General features: G+C 36.5%; 1 protein-coding gene across 1 annotated transcript in view; it reads right to left on the bottom strand.

The window, feature by feature from the left end:
* Nucleotides 1-10563: 10563 nt before the first annotated feature.
* LOC100745626 (small conductance calcium-activated potassium channel protein-like) overlaps nt 10564-23455 on the bottom strand; it is a gene marked incomplete at its 5' end in the record, with an annotated part of 64896 nt that continues 52004 nt past the window's right edge. The window contains 5 exons of the mRNA XM_033321801.1: nt 10564-13241; nt 14059-14128; nt 14238-14365; nt 16937-17047; nt 20562-20697. Of these exons, the coding sequence (XP_033177692.1) occupies nt 12657-13241; nt 14059-14128; nt 14238-14365; nt 16937-17047; nt 20562-20697 (1030 nt within the window). The remainder of the gene's footprint in view (nt 13242-14058; nt 14129-14237; nt 14366-16936; nt 17048-20561; nt 20698-23455) is intronic.

Below are 23455 nucleotides of genomic sequence, written 5' to 3'. Positions count from 1 at the left end.
CTCTTTATTGTTACGTAAACCAGACTTCATCTCTTTAGTTTCTTTTCGGAAAAGATACAGGATGCATCAAAATAAAAGACATTGAAATTCGACTTGCAAATTTTATTTGTTTTTCGGCATGAAAATGCATTGGTTCATAAACATTGTTAGTCATTATACTCCTATCCTTTCGTAAAGGATCGAAGATCGTTTTTTTTTCTTAGCAGCGTTCTTCGGAGATACACGCTACGATTAGAGATTTATCGACTGGTGCTTCGCTTGATATTAATTAAATCGCCTATGATTAACAAAGATCATCGAAATTCATCGGTTTTATTTTCTTTCATTCTCTAACTTATTAGTGCCGTGATTAGCACCGCACGTGCGTATCCGCTCGACGTATCGCTTTCTCAAAACACGGTTTTTGTTCATTTCTTCATCTTTTTCTCTTTAAAAATATGTGCTACATTTTTTGTTTGTTTGTCTTCTCATCGCTATATTTAATTATATAATAATATGTATGTATATATATAATACATATATATATATACACCTTGCATCGCCACTCGTATGTTTCGGAATAATAACACCGGTTTGCTCTATTTTTCCTTTTTAGTTTTACAATCGATGCTCGACAATGATATTCAATCTTATGAAAGATTCTTCATCATTCGCTTGAATATCGTTCACTTTACAAGCGTGTTATGCCTTGTCTCTTTCCTTTCTTTACTCATTCAACGTTATTGGCATTACTCTTTTTACACTGGTTTCTCATTTTTTCCGCTTTTCTTTTCTTGTTTTCTTAAATCGTCTACCGCTACGGTATCTTCGGAATTGATTAGATATTGACTACTTTCAAGATTCGTTGCGTGGGAATTGTTTTTTTCTTTTTTAAATTTATTCGTTGCACGACGATAGCGTTCGTTCACTCTCGCATTAACAAGATCACATTGCAAATTTCCTTCGATTAGATAAAATTATAAATTCCTTCTTCCTATCTCTATTCTTGCTCACGATTCCCTTTGTAAAACGAACGCTATCATCCGTGTTCATTGGATCGGTGATCAGGGAAACGAGTTTGCTAGAATTGTACATGAAGTTATAAATATACAATACATTTAGTAATTAACAGAAGAACAATCGAGTCATATAAAAATAAAAACAGTGAACAGTAATAAATCGAATGAGTATCCAATTTCGCAGTCCAATCATAAAATTGCAAGGTAAATCTTTTTTACTTAAATATTATCACATAAATACATTTACCATTAATCACTGCAAAATTGAATTAAAATGTTTCGATTCTAGTGAACAAAATTCTACAGGATTCTAATTAGTCCTCGAATCACCGATCCAATATTTATCGAAATTAACTTTGCGTCATCGTACGCTTCACGCCTATGGAATACAGAGGTACCATATTTTTTTGTTCAATCATGGTTCCATTCACCACGGTGTTTACATTCTATATGTGAATCGTCCATTTTCCAATGGTAAAGCTTCTAAAGTTTATTCACGATCAATCATGGTACTAGGTATAAAGAATCCTATGAAACACAATAGGGCAATTGAACGTGGAAAAAATAAAGTTCGAAACGAAAGCCTAGATTTCTGTCCAACGTACAGGTGGTGCGGTTGTTTGTTTAATTTTTAATCGATTCTCATTCACTCGATATACTCGATATTATAATTATATTTGGCTAAAAATTCACTGGCCCTTTCAAGTATCGTCGCTAATTTATTTTCTCTTCTAAAAAGTTTCTATCTAGTTTCACTTTTTATTCTCCTGCCGATTGTTCGCTTTTTTCGTTTTTTCTTTTTTACAATCGATAGTTCAAGTAACAACGGTATTTTGTGAACGGTTTTCGATAGAAAATTAGCAAGAAATATAGATTTCTCTCAGTTCCTCTAAATTCAGTGGATACACTGAACGTTTGGGAAATGAACGACCCAAAGATTTACAATTTTTTCGCAGTTGAGCAAGCATCATGTGCTTTTTCATCGCCAGTAATCGTTCAGCAATGTACAAGTGCTAACGTGGCACCCTGTGGGTTACTCGTTCGTAATCTAGACCTCTTTCGATGGGCTGTCACACTGAAAGGACACACAGAAGATGCAGCCTGTACACGATAGGAGTTCTACTTTGAAAAGCTCCTCCTCATTCATGAGACCGGAAACCGTAAAAGCGATGTACGATATCTCTTCACGTGCTATCGAACATGAAAAGGATGATCGAGGAAGATTGGATGAACAAATTCTTATTTGTGCCATGAAAAATTTCGTATATAAATTTGTCTATTCTTAAGTTGAATTTTTTTTTTTAATAAATTACAGCGTTTTTATGCTTTTTACAATATCTGTAAAAAAGAGAAAAGAATGTTTAAGTATCATTATTTTAGTTTCTCTAAATAGTTGTTGGAGTTTTATAAAATTCTTTCCAAAGTACGTGAAAAACTTTGCAGATTTTTATTCGATATTATATCGTGAAATTTGTACGCGTTGCAGCTACATACACTATTCCACGAATAGTTTACTAGCAAGTAGAATCTTACAAAGTAGCTTTATGTGTTTTCCATCTGATTGAATTTGCAACTGTCGCCAGAAACTGAGACCCTTTCGACGATTTGTTTCAACGATTTCCATGTTCCGTGCAGGTTGTCTGCGAACAAAACTCTCTGGACTTACGTAATCAATTGCAATGTCAACGGCACTCGCGATGGATTTATGTAGATGAAAGTAATCGAATCGTATCGTGAACAAAAATGTTGTACGCTGACTAGTCGTTATTAAATCATCGATCCAGCTGTTGTGGAACGAAGTTACTTTAGATGTTTCTGAAGACGTGAATAACGAGGTACGCCAAAGAATATTCTAAATTATGCAACATGGTTCGATAAATTGTACGTAGCAAGCGAAACTTCCTGGCAATATTAATATTATTTGGTTGAAGAAAAGTAGAAAGTTCCCAAATATGTTAAACTTTGTTCACTTCGCTTTGTATTATATTCTTTCTATTAACAATTTTTCAACTTTATTTTATTTGATATCTTTATAATGCAAAACGACTAGGAGAGCCACAATGACCCTTCCATTGTTTTTGTTTTACGTTAAAAACGAAAGTAAGTAAAGAAATATTGAATAAAGTCACAGATGATAGAATGAAATGACTGAAATTGATTACAAGTGACAAAGTTATTGTGAAGCTAGTTCATAAAATCGATTCGTTGTAAGCAATTGAGCGATAGTATAAACCTCTTTCAATGCACCACTCGTTCAACGCTCCATCTATTAATAATGTTCATTTGTTAGAGCTTAACGATGATCAACGTTGATCGTTTAGACTAAATAAAACTACTTCCATACGACTCATTTATCAATCATGACGAGACAAGTACTGAAACGTAATTTTCAGTAGTATGAGTCGACCATGTATCAGGCACAGATGCAACCAGACTGAATTCATTCGTATAAAGACTCGACGACACGATGATTATATGATAAATGAGCGCGATGACGTGTTAAGAACGATAATAACAATTTCGAGAAATAACAACAAGCGATTCTACCTTGCTTCATCTTGTGTGTCTCCTGTCAATGATAAATAGTAAGAAAAATGGAGAAATTGGGAGATAGAGAGAGCTCATTAAAAAAGACTGTTTCCCCTTAACTCGTGGTCGCTAAATCACCCTATATAGATTAATAGATAGTACATTACTTAGTAATTTTTTGGTCATTTTACGTAACAGTTAGACGGCGACAGCCCGCTAGTTAATTATTGGTAAAGATCTTAATAAAGTATTTGAGAGTTAAAACCGTTTAAACACTACCGTTATTCATCATAATAATCATAATAATCCGTAATAATCATAGTAATGATCCGTAATAATAATAACAATAATAAATGACCAATATGTAGTAATAACGTGGTAATTTTTGTATAAATCGCTCGGAGAAGCCGGTTTTCTCCGATATTCTTTTCGATATTTTTTCGCCATCCATCGTTTCCCTCTTTTTCCCCGTTTTCTTTATTTTCGTTACTTTTTTCATTCATCTTTCGTACGAATCATCATCGATTAACCGCGCCCGAAGACGATCAATCGCAACCGTTCGCCATTTCAAAGCGATCGTCCGCGTTATTTTACTCTCTTTCGCGTGTTAAGTATCTTTTACGCCTTACTATCCCTCTACGATCCTATACAAGTTTTTTTAAAAACTTCTTTCTTCGTTTTTCTCCTCTTACTTCTTCAAGTATCGCATAATCGCTGTGTCAGCCCGTCGATCCAAAAATTCGCTAATTAATCGCAACAGGAAGGAAGAAAGTATACGAGGATCAACGTGGAAACAACGTGTCTCTGTTCAACTACGTTTATGTACAAAGATAGTCCGATTTAGCCTACGTTTCACGTTACGCTCGACCGTTCGTTCGTTTATTCTACTTTCGTCCACAGCGCGATTCGCGCATTTCATCTAGTTTCTGGTGTTCGTGTGCGCGTTTTTTCTTCGCTCATTGCAACATAATCTTCTGTTATATTTTCTTCTTCCTCATTCTACCATCTTTTTTTCGAATTACGACGCATTCTCATGACTGACAGCACTGACGACCGGTGGCACGAACGATTCATGGAATGAAGGCGGCAGTTACGCGGCCCCCGTGCATATTGCGTAGCACGTCGCTTTCATGCTTCTCGAGAAACACAAGAACGCGCTTCATTGTGCCGCTGTGTAACACGGTGCGCAGCGTTTTAAACTTGACACAATCGCATGTTCCGTAACACGCATAGAGATATGAAAACAGAGTGCATGAGCGAGCTGAGAAAGCGATATAGGAGTAGAAAGAGAACGCTGCATAAGGGTCTCTCGTGTCCTTATCTAATAACGTATGCACATTCGTACAGTAAACATGTAAGTTATGATACCGATCAACGAGTAGCGTCATTATGCATGCCTGATTAGACAAGGACAGAAGGTGCTTTTATACAGCGTTCTTGTTCTTTTCCCACATCGCATCCACTTAGACATGAATCGGATACTTTATCTTTATATCTTTATGGTAATACAGAAAACGAAGCGCTACGTCGATCGGTTCGAATAACACAAACGTTTACATACCTTGGAAAGTTTGTTCATTCATATCCAACGAATTTGAAAATTTCCTCTTGAATTCTAAAATTTTGACAGAGTAGATCTACATTCATACGAATAAACATCGAAATTGAGATTGGAGTTTAACGTAAAAGAATTAGATTTATCTTCTTTAGATAATCTTCTGCGAAGAGGAGTCTACAAAATTTTATTTAGATATCGTTCGGTGCAAGAGATTAGGTACAATTTTTTTTTTTTTTTTTTTTAAAGAAGATATTCTATATTAGATATAAATAATTATTTAATATATAGAAATATCTAATATTTATAACATTCCGTTTGTGGGACTAGCGTTTGCATTATTCTCACTATCGACGACCATAAATTTAGACCTCGAACGAATTAACATCAACATAGTACACCGCCGTGCGTCGCGCAACAAGGGGAGACCACCCTTATTTTCGACAGCAGGGTGTTCGTCCACGCTTTGCGCCCAGTAGTCTCGAGCTCATCGAACGTACAAAATACATATGTACACATGTAAAGTACAACATTTAAACATTCACGAAACACTCGACGGGCGCAGAAGTATGGCGATCGTAAGTGCGTGTATGTCGGAACTTGTGCCCCTGAACACAAAAGCGTCCTCCTTTGCTTCCTTAAACATACGTATATAAACTCTGCTTGAAACAAAGGCCATAATACATGTTTCGATATATATATATATATACACTATATACTATAATATCGTGTATATTACATAATATAGTATACACATATGTACAGGTATAAACATACAAATCAATCTCGGCATATCTGCGACGGGGTAGGAGCTTTGTCTTTTGAAAATATTTCTGTTATTCTGACCAACACGATCGAATAGTCGTTAATTACTCTATATAATTAATTATAATATATAATTAATTAGTTACTCTGTAATTAACCTTAATAAAAAGTATATTTGGTAGTGATTAAAAATTTGTTCGTTTAGAGCGAAACAAAGACTAGATTCTTTCAATCTTTGCGTACTTATTTGATAGAGTCGTTGGAAATATTTATGTCAGCATTGTTCAAAATAACGAAAATATTTCGAGTGGACAAAGGCGCTTCGTCCCATATGCACACGCGATATAATTATTTGTGTGTATGAACGTGTGAGGAAGAGTTATCAATGAAACAATTTCACTCGGGCAATATATATATATATATATAGATCGCCGGTTAAAGTCCTTTTCACGGGTTATCACATTGAGTCGATTCCCCTTTTCCCTCCATTTCCGTTCATTCTTCTGCGAAAACAAACCTTTCCTGTGAAGATATGTTTACATGCTTCTGGCAAGGAATTCATTTCCATAATTTTCCTTTCGTTTTCCTCTCTGTTCTCCTTTTATTAACCTTCTGCTAACTCGATGATGTTATTATTTCGGAAGTTAGGTCGATTTTTAGAGTATTTTCTCGTTGAAATAAAATCGTGGAAGGATTCTGTAATCGATATTCACTGTTTTATTCGTCGATAAAGGGCGCAACTTATTTTTCGAAACGATATCAACGTCTGCAATGTGAACGAAGCAACAAGTAGCTTATTTTCCTCTCTTGTATTTCCTGTTATTCTGTTATCAGCTGTCTTTTAAAAAACGATCGTTGCCGTTGTTTAACTTTGCATTTAAAGAATACCGTTTCTTTCAAAACGATCCAGTCATAAATCTTTCTATCGATGTTTCTCACCTTCGTCAGCGGAAATCTCACGCGGAATCTTCAACTTATCTCGATCGTTGACCGGAAACGACAAGTTCCCTTGATCCTAGCTGCTCGCTGTCTACGTGGGAGACTAGTTTACGATTCAAAGCAACGATGTTGCGCTCGTCAGTCTAATTTTATTCGTCGATAATCTTGTTTTCGGTTATTAGCGAACGACGCAGCCTGGAACACTCGAAAATTCTCAACGTCGTACAAACGGTTGGCGTGTACGTTTTGGTCGAATAAAATTCTGATCAATTCCGTGCTTCGTAAAATCGCGATATAAATCGCTATAATTAAACATACGTTGATTTTTTTAACGGTTTCAATTTTCATTCCCCTTTTTTCTCTTTTTGTATGAAGCCGCCTCGATCGTGTCCCTCATGACCAATGCGCCGCTTCGTCGATCACTTCGACGATCATTCAGCTACACGAGAGCCCGTAATTTATACATTATAATACTTATAGAATCAATCTCCTATCGCCTAATGAATCAATATTGAGACTGCACGTTACGTGTGTGTTTTTTTTATTTTACTTTTTTTTATTATTTTGTTAACTTGGCGTGGTCTTCCTGGCACTATAATGCACTTTTAAGAAATCTATATAAAAATATCGTGTGGAGTTGTCGTGTCCAGTACGTTGAGCCGCGACAGAGAAGTATAGAGAAAGAAAGAGAGAGAGAGTGAGAGAGGGGGGGCGCGGAATTAGGAGAAAGAGAGAGATATGGAGGTAAGAGACAGATAGAGGGGTATACTTTTATAATGGATAACAGAGAATTGGCTAAGAAGAGAGAATCGTAGAAGTTAGAGAGACAGAGAGAGATTGAATGGAGGCAGCCAGAGAAGAGGATAGAAGATAGAAGGGGAATGAGAACGTTTTGTGACAATTGTGTCTTTTTTTTCTTTGGTCCCGTTTCGCGTTTCGTAGTGGCCGCGAAACAACGCTTTCGAAATGAAACAATGACGGACAAGACAAACCAGGTCCCAACATTTATCGCGGGAATGAACGCTCGACTATTTCTGAGGGCAGAGAATAAGCCTTCTTTTCTTCCATCGTTGATTAAGGAACTAGCTTTTGTTCTTTCACGAGTGTATATATATGTGTGAATGAATATGTGCGCGTTTTTTTCTTCAACTCGAAGTAACTGTCTAGAGAGCTACGTGACCCTTTTCCCTTTCATCCAATCGATCCGCTCTTTGCATCTCTTCTTCGTCGTTTCCTTCTCCTTCGAGATTTTCCATCCCGTCTGCCCCCAAAAATCTCGATCTTCGCAGTTCCTCTAATTTTTCCCTGCGTGTTGATCGTACAATCTTATCGTTACTATCTTCTTTCCTTTCGCTCTCTCACCTCGTTTTTCTCCACTTTATCCTCGCTACGTGTATAACGTCGTCGCTGTATGTTCGTTTCACTGAGGTCTGAACAACATCGGGATTGATCACGTCGGATAGAACGAATCTCTGCACGTCGAATGCATGGACAACTTAACAACGCGTCATTACCGCGCCGAAAATTAATAATATATTACGAAACAATCCATCGAATATCATAATATGTTATCAATAATAGGTATCTGTTTCTTTTTGTATGTATATTATTCGTGTATTCGTTCATTGTATAACGATGTCCTCGTATGTTATATTGTTTTTCATGTATGTGTGTCCGTGTGCGTGCGTATGTGTATAATATATATGTATATATATGTGTATGTATATAACATGTATATATACGTGATCGCGTCGAAGAAATTAATCGTCGCGTCGCGTGACACGATTACTTCCGTCGACGCAGCTCGTTAACGTACTCTCGTTTTCCCTTCCCCCGATCACGTAGTTAACGTCAACGTTTAGTATCAATTAAAGTAATTAACTTGAATTGCCAGCGGCAACGTAACGCGTCCGGTATGTTTCCGTATCGAGAGATATCGGTGTGATCGCATTCGCAGACTTGCTCGGGAACGATCGAACGTCACGCGACCGGAACATCGGCCACCCTCGACGAATTAACCGCGATAAGGTCGACCGACCCGTGTCCGCGTTAACTTCCGCTCAGAACCGGCAACAGTTTTCACGGTCGCACACAATGCATACACGGCGAGGAAGGGCGTCTGTCTTTCCGGACTGACTGAAATCCTCACTCAAACAGGAAGTGGTAATTTAATCGAATATCCTGGATGTGTAAAGGATTGTGTGTTATACGTGATGGTGGATTATACAATTATGTATAGATGGTGGATTTTTATGGAATTCATACCGTTATGAATACAACTAAAGAAATGGAAGCTAAGTAAAGAATTCTCATTCACCTTTCGAAATGAACGAAATTTCACCCGATACGAATTTCGTATTAATATTGCATATGATAATAACAATTGCATTTGTTTGACTTTATTCGTTTCTGGAATAAAAAAAAACATATGTACTCTTTTGATTAAAATGTTAGTATGATGTTCTCGGAAACGGAAGCGTGCTTTGTGGATAAGGTACAATGGAACTTCGTTTATGTGAAGTCTATTTATTTAAACGAAATCTTACTCAATGAATTAAATACGATTAAACGAATTGTTATCGATTGAATCTTTCATAAATGTGAACTCCTATTCGAACGAAGAATCAGAGGATTTCTTTGTGTATATGAATTGCTTGTCAAATGGGTTCATATACAGTTCTGCTATTTATGAGGATGTAGTGATGTTTTATGGGGTGTGTTACAACTTCCTGTTTTATGTGTCGTTTCACGCAGTCTCGTAGATTTCGTTCGCGAATTGATTACATTCTATTTGTCTAGTCCTATTTCGTTCAATTAAACTTATCTCTGGCGGCGGTTTCATGTGAGTGCACGGATTGGTCCAATTAAAATTGCACCATCTTATAAATATTTATTTTTTAAATATTGTTAAGAAAAGAATACAGTTCACAGGAGATCCTTCAACTTGTTATTAAAAGTTCTACGTTTCACGATATAATTTCAAAATCATCTTGAAACTTTACAGGAAAGGAATTTACTTACGTAATTTAAAATCTGGACACAATCTTAAAAAGACGTTTAAATCGTGCAAAATAATTTCGTGAGAAATTTCAATATGTATAAACACGTGATTCAGAGTCGACTATTTAACATTTTTAATTAGTCGCCATGGTTTTATCGTCTTCTTCGTGGAAATATTTCTGCCTTAACGAGAAATATGCTAACATCATTTCCTTCATCAGAGAAGAATTAACGGAACACTTTTTGGATACTTCGAAGTATCTCGCTACTTCGAATTTCTGAACACATCTGAAAGCAGTATCTTTCACACGAACGTCCAAATGTCCAAAAGATTCGGATACACGAAAGAAATTGTCAAGGTGTAGGAAGATAGGTCAAAGGTAAATCTCAGGTTACATTTTCTTTTTTTAACACGCCAATAAATTTATTACAATGTTCTATCGCGAGAAATAAACTCGTTCTTCCGAAAATATACTGTTTGCCCTTGTGAATCGGTGTAATAATCCCTTTGAGACGATTAAACAAATTACACGGTGCATCCCCTTTGAACTGCAGCATTTTCGTCGGTAACAATTTTCGATAAAATCAATATTTACGGTGGACCATCGTGCACACACGCGTAGACCGGCGTGCGTAGACCGTTTATAAAAAAAATTTCCCCCTTCGGTGGAAACGTAGCCTTTGTACCCATGCGCCATGTACATACACTTTGTATACACTAACAATATAATATCCTATGTAACCTACGGACGTTAAAGCGGATAAGATCACTTTGCGTTCTCCTTCCATCAGCTTCGGACATTTGCTTCGTGGCTTCTTCGGTGGCCCTTCAAGCTCGTCCAGCGTGATTCGACATGGAAGTGCGTTGATAATATACTTTGTCCTCGATTAACCACCGCTCACTCGATTGACCCGATTTTCTTTTCCTCTGTTCGTGTTCGGTTGTCTTTTGGAAGGTATATTACGGAGGTACAATCACGAGATGGTATAATTTACTCATTATCGATAACATAAAATTGGGAAGAGGTAAAAATATTGGAGGGGGTAAATGGCCAACCGTAACAAAATTTTAGTTTGTTCTTTTCTTCTTTAAATAAATCGGTTCATTATAAATTTTTTAGATATTTCTTCCAAGTTGTTTCTCTCGGAAGATATAATACAATTTCGAAGTTTGGTATTTATGTATATAAGCTATGATTCACGCAAGATACGTCACCACGTGATTGTACTTAATAAGCTTTCGACGTAACGTTAATCACAGCTCGAAGAAGAATTCTACGTTTTCCATTTTCTTCGTCCACTGACAGAAAACGTAAGGATCAGCTCGCAAAGAGGAGAAGATAGTCAGACAAGTAGTATATGTGTCAGGCGTTTCGTTATTTCGAATCGAAACGACTAAGAAACTGTTAATTGGAAACCTATTTATTTGTATATCGTTTAAAATATTCGTAAAATACTGTACGCTATCTTTTCACCTTCTTGCACGCGATCTCAAGTGAAACAAAAATTCACGAAACGAACACAATGTCGTATATATTCCCTTCCTTAAAACGATATATATTTCCCTAGTAAACGAGTTTGAAACTTTTCTTTCTAACATGTGACGTTCGCTGTGCGCTCGTCCAGCTTAAGAGCCACCCTTGTCCTCATCGAGGGGAGACGTTCTCCACGCACATTACACGTAAAACGTTAAACACACCTTGTGCCTGTCCACGTTCCTTTTTCTTCTTCTTTCTCTTTCTCCTTTTTCCCTTCTTCTTTTTTTATTCACGAGGTATACAGAGATAAGATGGAGTTCGTGTGTGTCGAATATATATTTAAACATTAAGAAAAAAGTTTTCAGGCACGCAAGTTGGGCAGGGGAGCAGCTCGCAGCAATTGGAAGTGGACGCTCGCGTCCGTGAGTCCCTCCCTTTCGTCCACGCACGCCTCTTTGGATCTCCACCACGAAACTTTCGATCGATTTTCCCTCTTGTTGTACACATATGTTGTGTGTTGTATGTTCGCCTACGTGCACGGTTTCCTTCTCTAGTATCTCTTTTTTTTTTGGTATCATTTGACGTAAGAAAACACAGTCAATCGGGAAGAGGATTGGACCCGTCGTTGATGCTACTGCAAGACTTTCGTTTTATCTGCGGCTATAAAAGTAGGCGAGTCGGTTTATTCAGCGATGGTCGCGAAGTTTCGTTATTTGGCTCGTTAGAAATATCGAATTCGATACTGTCTTTGTGTATCGATTCGACTCGAAATTAAAAGAAATGGATGTTTGAATTCACTACGACGGATGCAGATACTGAGACGTCCAAGTATATCTAAAATCAATTCCTTCAGGTAGTTTGCAAAGGAGTGGAGCACTTATTTAGGTTGCCCACAGGATTTCTTCGCATCGATATACTTCTGAATTCTCAAGGATGCCGTAAAAATCACGAAACTTAATTTGAAGAAAGGAATATCTTAAACATAACGTTCGCTATACGCAAACCGATTTGGTAATTGCCTACCAATTAATAAATTAAATACATTACATTCTAGATAACATTTATACATATAATATCGACACGATCGATATCGCCTCACGGCCAAGCCGATGTTAAACTTTCATCAATCAAACACGACCCTACACCACTATTCGTGAGGCTCGCGGACACTGGTCAACGAATTCACAGTACACTCGAAGATGGACTTGGAGAAGCTTCCCATCCTCGAAAGAGTTTAGCAAACAGACAGAACAGACGTAGATTTACAGACAACGAGACTAGAGAATCGGTCCGCAGGGAAAGGACTCAATGATACGCGAGCGTCGTTCAGGACATGGAATCATACGTTCATGTCCTATTTTAATACGAGTGCTGCGGCTGCAAAGACGAGACTCAGCTGTGTGGGGATGTGTCGGACCCCTGACTGTTGCCCAGTCCTCCCATTCCAGATTGCGAGGCGAACCTGGTGGCCGACTGCGAGGTCGTGGTCGTGGCCACCGTGGAATGTGCCAGACTATGATGCCTTCCGGTTTCAGGCACCAGGTGAGGCGTACGACTCGAAACTGGCGGTAGGATCGAGTTGGCCGGCCAAGGGTGAAGGGACGTGGTGCTGGGCGCGCTTGGGACGCTCCTGGAGTGTGGCAGCGAGTTTGACAGATTGGCCAGAGGATGATGAGCGGACACGGAGACGCCCATTGATAAGCTATTTCCGGTTGGGATACCGCTACCACCGCCTCCAGTCGACGCCATCGCGACTGCGGTATCCGGGTGAAGGAAGTTTCGCCTCTGCTCTATACGCTCGGCATGCTGAGCCAAGCATCTGGTCAATTCCTCTGGCAGCAGATCCAGCTGGGACTGCAGACTGCTCAGTTTCTCTTCTAGGGCGACCAACTGATCCGTCACGTTCACTAGACGTTCTTCAAGTCCGTCCTGACGCGTGCTCATGTGTGACACTATCTCGTACACTGTGTTCTGCGTCTATTTCGAAAATTGTTAAATGCAGTTAGTTTGGATTTATCATATATGAACTTCTCGGAAGCCAAATCGATCAATTCCATCTATTGCAAGTTTGTCAATTTCGTGTCACTTTTCTTTATTTTTCCATTTATGGAGATAATCAATCTGGCTTCTGAACAGCTCATACGAGAACGATTCATTTGTTAAAATTTAATCCTTAAAAACTATCGTCAAGAAAGATTATGTTATCGTGTTATTATGGGTGAAATTTCACGCCAGTACAACACCCCTTTTCATTTAAAGAATCGATAAACTTAAGTTACTGGCCTTAAATCGTAATTAGTATAAACCCAACAATATAAGTAGCGAATGTTTAATATCCTCGGACAATTCTGCTTTTCTATCCAACGTACTGCTGCTTTGAAAGCATCTTGAAACCATGAAACATGTCTTAGACGTGAAATAGTTTAGAAATATAATTGTACGCAAACTTTGATTCAGAAATAAGATATTGGCTCTTCAGTTCAACGACCTCGAGCAATCACAATCATGGCCATCGACCATAGTGGATCAGCAGTGGTACAATGAGAGTCGCGGTGTGTCGAACAATTGAAAACTTTCATGAATGGAGATTAACGAACAACAGACTCGAACGGACAGCGTTGTTACGAGTTACCGGGAGACAATATTTTTTTCATCACGTTGGAGAGTATAGGTCGCCAAACGAAGAGCTTGTTCGCAGACACAGAAGCTCTGATCGATCAACGCGATACGATTCATCGTCATAGCGATGACCAAGAAAATTTAATTGGATTGCATGTTACTTGCGTGCTGGTACCTTGGCCATATCCGTGATGGTGTTGGCATTGTCCATTAATTTTCGCTGATCCATTTTCACTTTCCTGAGTCTGAAACGTTCGATATTGTGGATGAGAAATGTTAATCGCTTCTCGTTCTAGCAGAATTGTACAATGCCAATCAAAGCCAAATTAGTCACGTGTTTGTACATCGACTTACGCGTATATAGCCAGCAGGAATTTCCGCTGATGTGTTCGAACACGTCCCGGATTGACACGCTTCACCAACCGAGTGTGCTTGTAAATTAGCCACGTCTCGCGCAACACGTTCGCCGCGGCGTTTTTCAACTGAAAGAGAACGGATCTCGTTATTCCGCGTTTAACTAACGGATCCCTTGCCTGTTTATTTTTATTCCCCTGATGTTCGATTCTGATGGAATTACAGTCGAAATATTGGTCGAATAAAATACGAGATAAATAAAATAAACGAAACAAGCGAAATACGATTGGAATCGTTTTTCAAACAAATATTCTTTTCTTGATTTTTACATAAATGAACTTATTGCGTTATTTTGTCGTCGTGATGTTTGATTTTAGCGAAATTGATTTTAGCGTATTTGCAGTATCGATAAATTTTCGAACAAATGGGGAGGAATCATTTAAAGAAAATATACTCCTCTTGGTTTTTAAGTAAATAAGGAAGTTAAATAAATAAGTTTTAATGTTTGATTTTAGTGAAATTAAGGATGAAAGGTAAATAGATTTCGAGACAACACTCTTGGGCACGTTATAACTTCCTTTGCACGCCAATATACCAAATGTTTGTAGTAGAAACTAAACATGCTACAATAATCGACTTTATCGATTTAAGATAACCTCTGTCTTCTTTTTCTTTTCTTTTAATCATTTATACATTCTGCATTTATATCTCGTTCTGACTCTAAACGAATCATTACCATCCACAGAACCCAAATCAAACTACAATTCCTCAACAAACAAACTACGTAACATCAATCACATTTCACGCGTAAAAATTTCATTTGTAAAAATTACAAACAGAACTATTTTACAAAGTATGATATAATACTTCTTCCTAGCAGCTTTCCTCGTTCGTGGTTAATTGGATAAAAGTTAAATATGTGAGGGTATTGATGAACCAAGTTGGAACGCTGTAATTTCAAATACATTCGATAATTGCTGAGAAGCGATCGAGATGATGTTTATCTCGATGGATGGTAGATCTAGGACGAAATTATGTCGAAAACAATAGAAACAAGTTCTCATCTCTATCACCGATGTATGTAGATTAAGGTGTATACTTTCGAAAGACATAGGAAGAAACGTTCCTGCCAATGAATTAACATCGGGCAGCCTTGAAAGGAACACAAGATCCTTACTTCTTCAAAAATGTCTTCATTTACATGTTTCGACATTTGAAAGCCGTAAACTTAAGCCGCCGCTAATTTTATAACCGCGCTATAACACTTACAGAATACTTTAAACATTCGATTTGCCTTCAGAAGATACGTCACGAACTTTCCCTGACTTATGACGTAACCGCTATCGCTGTTGCTCCTTGATATTTCCGTGGTTTATATATATCACCAACTATTAATTAATTCATTGGTTGTGACTAAAGTCTTCGATCGAGAGGCAGAAACGAGATGGCTGCCGTTCATATGCCGCTTGTCGGCTGCGACGAGACTGAATACTTCATAAGTAGCTTGAAATATACTCTGATTCGTTAATTGGCTTATCAAGGGCCTTGAAGTTCCCTTGAGACTCGAAAATATCGAAGGTTCATCGATTGAAATTGCGAAGATGGAACGAAACGTCCTCGATCTTCGCAGAGAAATGAATCGATTTTTCAGGTTACTATCGAGAGAGGTCTGGTTCCTAGCTTGCCATTTTTCTTCCCCTCATTTTTCATGTCTTCCCCTTCGGTGGATGACAGAAGGTCGATGCAGTTCTTGCCTTTTAAGATGCGATTCTCTTGTTCCAGGCTGGACGATCGATAACGACACTCGAACCATCAAGAACGGGTAGAAATGACAATGACACATTAGATGGTCTGGTTGGTTCGCATCCGGCCTGGAAACACGAGCGACGCTTCTCTTGTTGCGAAAGATTCTCGTACGTCAACATCGGTATACATATCATGGAGATATCGAAACTCTGATATGCGAGCTTGCTCGAGTTTAGTGGTTTTTGGATCGTAAAGTAGAAATTGAATGTTTAAAGATGGGTATCTACCTGACGTGTATTTTTGAGAAATATTTACGATTGAAGAAATTGGCGGAAAAGAGTAGTTTTCGTTAAAAGTATCGTTTTCTCTAAGAACGAGATAAATAGGTGATCATAAGATACGTATTTATGTGGAGGATATCGTTATGAAATATACACGGATTAATAAACAACGACATTTGAAAACACTAAAAACGAGTTCGTAAAGTAGAGTTCGATGTACAAGCGTTAAATATGAACATAATCGGGGGAATTTTCAACGAATCGAATTTGCAGGAAATGAAAATGTCGTCGTAAACCAAAGGTTAAATGAATCTCAAAGTTTTTTACGCGAAGCCTCCATCTATATTTGCCATTCTTTTATTAAAACTTTTATAGATTATTTTACATTACAATTCGTTAACAAAGAAACATAAAATATTGAAACTAAAATAGATACAAAGTATTAAAATAGTCGATTATTTTGCAAAGCGATCTCTTCACTCGTATCGTTTAGTAAAATTCAAATAAAACGAATTTCATTAAGCATTCCTCACAAACGATACAAATACTGTGGATTTCGAAAATGTGCATGAAACATGTTGTTTAATGTCACAAAAATTATCCAGACATATATATATATATAGTTACAGACAAGAACAATCTCCGCGAGATGTACGAACAGGTGCGTCTTACCCTTTTCGTTAATTGCGTATCCATCATAAAGTTATGAACGTGCTTCTCCGCCCTGGTGAGCTCCAGCTTTCGGGAAACAACCGCCACCAGCAAGGCCGTACATCCGGCGCCCTAAAAACACCGTCAAACGTACCTGTGAAACTATTCACGCTATGTTTAATTACGAAACTAGCAATTCAACCAGATATGAGTTAATTGAACAAAAACTTCTCAGTCATCATCATTGGAAGAAATTGTCTGTAAATGCACAGCGCACTGCATGTATGCAACGTTTGTCTTATTAATGCTACAAAGGATTATATTTTTTAATACTTTAACGCTGAAGCATTTTTACCACACGCGTGTAAATATTAAATGATTAAGTATATTAAAAATTAACAATTATAATGAGTATTATGTTTTACGTTTCTACAGCTTTTATAAAATTGCATAAATTGCATAGATATTTGCAGCTTGTATGTGAGTAAATAAAACTTTGATTACAGGAAATTACAGAAGATTTGACTAATATATTTCTACACTATTTATTTAAAAATATTCAGATGCGTATCAATATTTAAACTACTTGTATTTTATATTTACATTATACATTGTTATGTATCTGTTTCGATTAATTTCATTTGAATTGGTCTGCTCCATCGTTAATGCGCTAACGTAATTCACAATTCGTGTATTTTCGAGGAAAGTATTCGTAATTTTTCTTTTTCCGTAACATCGAAAAATATAATTTCGTCCTTTCGTTCCTTGTACAGGGGAAATTTTGCGAGGCCGCCATGTTTTCTACGTAAAAGACTTCTCTCAGAAAATTACTTCGTCTTGACGTTATTTTCTCTGCGAAATTTTATCGAGAAAGTAAAGGACTCAAAGTAAAACGAATTTCATAGTCTTTTCCTCGATTATTGCCCGTTTACGACTGTTTGCTAACTAACAGCAATACGATGTAGCCGTCGATGGATTTTTATCGAATAAAAACTTTCCAAATTGATTGATTCTTCGGCCAAAGGAACTTTCTCAGGGTAGAAACTCTACTTTTCTGTAAGTGGATAAAATTTCATGGTTCATCGGTTGTCGCGTGTTTCACGTTTGAAGTTACCCTATACAGAGGGTTCTGGGCAAAACCATGGCACAATTGACAAGGGGATTTTACGTGAAAAGCTAAGTCGAAAATACAGAATCAAATGTTCCATATGACGCTTTGTTTTCGAGAAAGTCGACATTGAAAATTTGTTCGATACTGTATGCGAAAGTACGTAAAAAGTAAAAAATGAAACTTTTCCATTTAAAGCCCTGTTAAAGGAAAAAAAAAGAATTTAAACATGTTTAGTGAAGAACTGGTGCACGTATATTTCGTAAATTTCCAAAATGTAATTTTATTCTACATTTTCACTTTACTTTCACATACATGTTAATTATTCATATCTGCCCACTTCGGAATTAACCAAGTTCCATAATATGTATCTATTCGATAAATTTTGAAACTCGATTTTCTCAAAATCGTACATCACACGAAAAGATTTTATTCTATATTTTCAGATTTGTTCGTTTATATAAAATCATTCGAAAGTTTTCAGACTTCTGTCTGTTGATAAAAGTTCTTGTCCCCTCGTTGATGAAGTTACCACGTGACTAATAAGGAATTCTGACCACGAACACATGGTATTTTGTCCCGATTAAAGATGTAATCTTCTCCATTCTGTGTCGGTGGAATTATATTCACTTTGCGGTAGCAATACCCCATATTTGATTCCATTATACGTGTAATCTGTTTTTCTGGACACAAGAGGGACGCGAACATGGTATAAATCTAATTCGCTGCTAGAATCCGGACCACGAATTAGCCATATCACAATGTAGAGGATAATTCTTTTAAAATTTAGTAGCTGATTCTTCTCGAGTGTCGTGTTATGAATTTTTTATTTAAGCGGAAACCTTTACCGAAGATCGTAAACAACATTCTTTGAAGAACTAATGTTTCAAATATATCGTAAGTAGGGACAATTTTTGTATTAAATTAAACTTTTTTAATTTAGTTCGCTGTTATTCGAGTTACAAATGTTTGTGGAGACTTATATCATAAGGAAATGATGAAACATTATAATGACTATTAAACTTTGAATATTTCCCTTAAATGTATAAATATCCGCAGTCTAATAATTATTACTAGAAATAAAGATTTGAAAGTTCTTTTCTATTCAAAGTACATGCTGTATTTTTGAATCCTATATTATAAAAAAAGAAAAAAATGGAAATAAAATTTGGTGTAATATAATTGGTTGAATTTACGAGTAAGCACTTCCCCATTTATACGCTCGCCACTGTACAAAAAGGATGTCCTCGTTCGAAAATAGAAGTTTGTTCATTTGTGATTAAAATTTCACTTGCTCGTGAGAAAAAATTTTAATAAATCATAGATTTTTACTTTGTTCTAAATACTAGGAATTAACACCTGTTATGAGTACATTGCAACAATTTAGCGATACATAAAAAAAGAATTATATAGTATACTAAAAAGTAAAATGTTAAAATATAAAGTGAAATCAAGGTATTTATTATTCTAACAATGAAGAGTAACCGCTTCCTATAAATTTATCTAAACCATAAAGTTATCTTCGAGCTCGATTAATTTAAGAGTATCATCCGATATACAATCAAATGAGGATCAAGGCGATACACGTGAATATTATTGGACCATCCAGAATTTGAACACGTTTGTTAAGTGAAAAGGGAGAATTGGCCATGACTATTAAATTGGTTAACGATTCGCAGCTACGAGTGATTCCAAATCCGTGAATTAGCATCAGTCACAGTGAGCAGTAACAATAAGGAACCAGGCGCATTCCCAATGGAGAGATTGGAACACGCTGTCGCGTTTATCGTCACAAAGTGTCGCTTCGAATGCATCGTAACTGCACTTGGCGCGATGCTGCGATCGATAGCACTTGCTTTCCCTTTGTACTGTCGAAACATGTTGAAATTTCTATTAAATATTTTTGACGAGAACCCGTGCAGATTTCATCGGCATCTTCTTGTTATAATTGTACGAAAGAGATTTGAATCTACGTTTCACGAACTGCCAACGATTAAAGCATAAATTTATAGAATCAAAATGAAAAATGTGCAATGCAAAGAGAGAAGCGAGCAAACATATTATCGTAAATTTATAAAATTCCTATGAAATATAACGAGTCGCTTATTTTGATTGTCTTAGTAATTTTAATATTAAATATACGTAATAAATGTTTTTGATGTATTTAAAAATGCGAAAAATATTCAGACACTTGCTTATTTTTGACAAGACAAGTGTTTTAATTAAAGTATTACGGATAAAACGAACAGCATTGATTTTATTCTTTATAGGCATCATTTTTACGTATAGTACAATATAATAGAATATTATGACACGATCAATAGCATTTCTCTTTCAATGTGCTGTCCTCAAAGTAATGCGATAGATGTGTAAATCTTGCGAGAATTTCCATATTGTAATACAACTATGGTTTCAGTCTAATATTTACTATCAAAATCTATGAAAGATTTTAGTTAACATGCTATCCCTAGAGAAATGCGGTAGGTGCATGCAAATCTCGCGAGAATTTCTATATTAAATTTTGGATCTTGGCCTTACCATTATTCCAGTAGAAACGGCTATACCTCGACCGCAGTACGTGTTGGGCACGATGTCACCGAAACCGACGCTCAGAAACGTGATAGCAATGAGCCACATAGCATTAAGGAGATTCGCGTGCTCCTCGTCGTGAAACCTGCCGCCGTAAAACGAAAAACATGATAAAATATTAGTCGACGTTTAAATTAGGCTCCGATAAATAATCGTATCACTCGACGATTAAATGTTTCATTAAATACTTTATTTCATTCGCAATTACGGTGAGATTTCGTTAAGAGATAACTGCACACTACTGATTCTGATTTCAGTGCCAAAAAATAGTTCAAAATTATATCGTATAGGTTGGAATTTTTCTTTTCCTTAACACGTTTATTGCCATTGACGCGTCAGTGCAGTTATTTAACAATGAAATTTCAGCTTAATATAAATTGCTTAATACAAAGACACTTCCGATGGAATAATACAGTTTTCCAGTGCAAATTTAATAGCAAAGAATATATTAATAAGTTGGTGCCTTAAAAGTATTGTATAAAATTGTTTAAAGATATTTGAAGTTTTAGCTAATCTGAGATAGCTAAGAATATAATATAGGAAGAGGAAACGTTATGGAAGATCGTCGTTTATTAAAATCTTGAGAGTCAGTAAAACAAGTCTGACTACGCATGGTCTTACTCTACTTTCACTTACGCTACTACCATTCTCCTAGTCGCATGATGTGTTACACTTTATCGTACATTTTCTTTCTATATTTTAATTATATTGCATAAAAAATATTGTTTCTTTATATGTAATAATATTATATTATAAAGATATAATTAAAATATATTATAATATTATAAAGCTTCATTAGGTACAACAAGTAATTATTGTTAGACAGCGGATGTTACACATTTATAGAAAATTTACGTGTACCGAAATAAACAAGTAAGTATGTTTTTATAAAATTTTCATAAAAATATGAAGTTGTATAAATATCTATAGTCGAGAGACCATAGTTCAACGCAGAAACTATATGTGACGCAAAGACAATACTGACAACGTTCAAACAAGTCTGACACTAGAATTATTCTTTAAAGCTGTTCAAAGAAAAGTTCGTGCTTTTCTTTACCTTTCTTCCCCTATATATTATATTTCCACTATACTTTCATGAGCCTGTGTGATATGAACGTATATCGATAAGAACTTTTCCAATGCTATGTATCCCTATCTATTCTTACTTTCTTTTCATGACGCTCTCCCTCATACTTCTCAAAACTACGCGCAACATTAACGAGCATATCCTTACAATACCACCATTATTCCGCGACCCTTCTAACCAGTTAATTGCTTAAGCTCGATTTTCGAAACCGTTAAACCGCATCCAGGCGATGCATACGCTTGTGATTTGCATGACAAGAGGCTGAATTAAAAAACGAATTACAAATGCATTTACTCGAGTTAAATTGCTGCTCGAGAACAAAAAGTCCCGAAAGATTAACGGCGCCTGTTATGATAATAACACCGCCGCTTTCAATCTCGTTTGTTAAAATGCGTACACGAGCAAACGAGGTCTTTTCTTCGACCGGTCGAATCCATGAAATTCATTATCGGAAATCGTTAACCAGGGTGGGACATGAGAATAACACGCGCCTCGACTAATCCTGGTCGTTAAACCGAACTCTTCTAATGGGACAGTTAGTGTTACAGCAGATTCCTTTTAGGGCGAGATCTCTTTTGCTGCTTGTTCGGAGCACGATCCCTGTACTCGAGAGATCGAAGCAGATTCATCGACCGATATTTGGTACTTTGGTTTTGATGTCGCTAGACCTACAATCCCACGGTTTGTTTTAGTTTCCAATCACGTTTTAGTTTCCATTCTTCGATTTTATTCTTATATCTTCAATGATTTATATTTTTTAGACATTTTGTTTATTGGAAATTGGATTGAATATTCTGCGCAAAAATACTTTTTATACTCATGTATGTAAAGCGAAAGAGAAAAAGGCAAATTTTTTTGTTGTGATTAAACAAAAGATACAGTAGATATAAATGTCAAGAGATAAAAGAGATTGTTTTGAAATATGCATACAAATATATTACAGCTTTGCAACTCTTCTCCATCTAATTCGTCAAATTATTAATTTTGTTTTCAAGAATTTTTCAAATTATACTAATGCCAACATTCCCTTATCTGCGACGTTTCCAATTTATTCGCCGTAACATGTTTAAACGCCATTAAGAGCGATTCCACCCCCGTCTCGCTTCATCAATTGAAGCACTTTTTTTAATTAGCACGGTCGGTATTAAAGCACGTAATTGGGTTACGCGGTGAGGTGTTTTCGCCAAAAGTACGGTTCCCTCTCGAAATAATTGAAACGATGGAAAGATGGCGGAACGAGATGTGGGATTTTCGAAATCGAGCGTGGTACGTTGTATGCCTCAATGGGAGACAGATGGAGGAAGAAAACGTAATTGAGTGGTTGCTTTCGTAAGACTTCTTGCACTATTACGACTGCATGATCTACCTATTTGACAGAGGAAGGTAGACATAAGGATCAAAACGTTTCTGGCGTATAGTTAAAATAAATTGTCATTCAGTTTGAAATTATTGAAATAAACTCCAAGTAAAGTAATGAAATGTCCATTTTCCAATTTATTTTGAATATTAGAATAAAATATTAGGTTAATGAAAAATGATTATATGAAATTCATTAAACCGAGCGAATGATAAAATTGGATTAAACAGAAGATCAAATCTCATTCGTTAAATATGTCGAATCTTATTACCATGTTTTATAATAATCTGCAAGAAAATATCATTGTTGGACATAAAGATCAATCATAAAAGTATGACAACAGAGGCGTGTAATTCAGCGGTAAAAAATACGGGTAATCTTAAAAGCTTGAAAAGTGTC

Source organism: Bombus impatiens, unplaced genomic scaffold (genome assembly GCF_000188095.3).
Source record: "Bombus impatiens unplaced genomic scaffold, BIMP_2.2 scf_0498, whole genome shotgun sequence".
NCBI classification, from domain to species: domain Eukaryota; kingdom Metazoa; phylum Arthropoda; class Insecta; order Hymenoptera; family Apidae; genus Bombus; species Bombus impatiens.
This window is presented reverse-complemented; position numbering and strand designations above follow the sequence as displayed.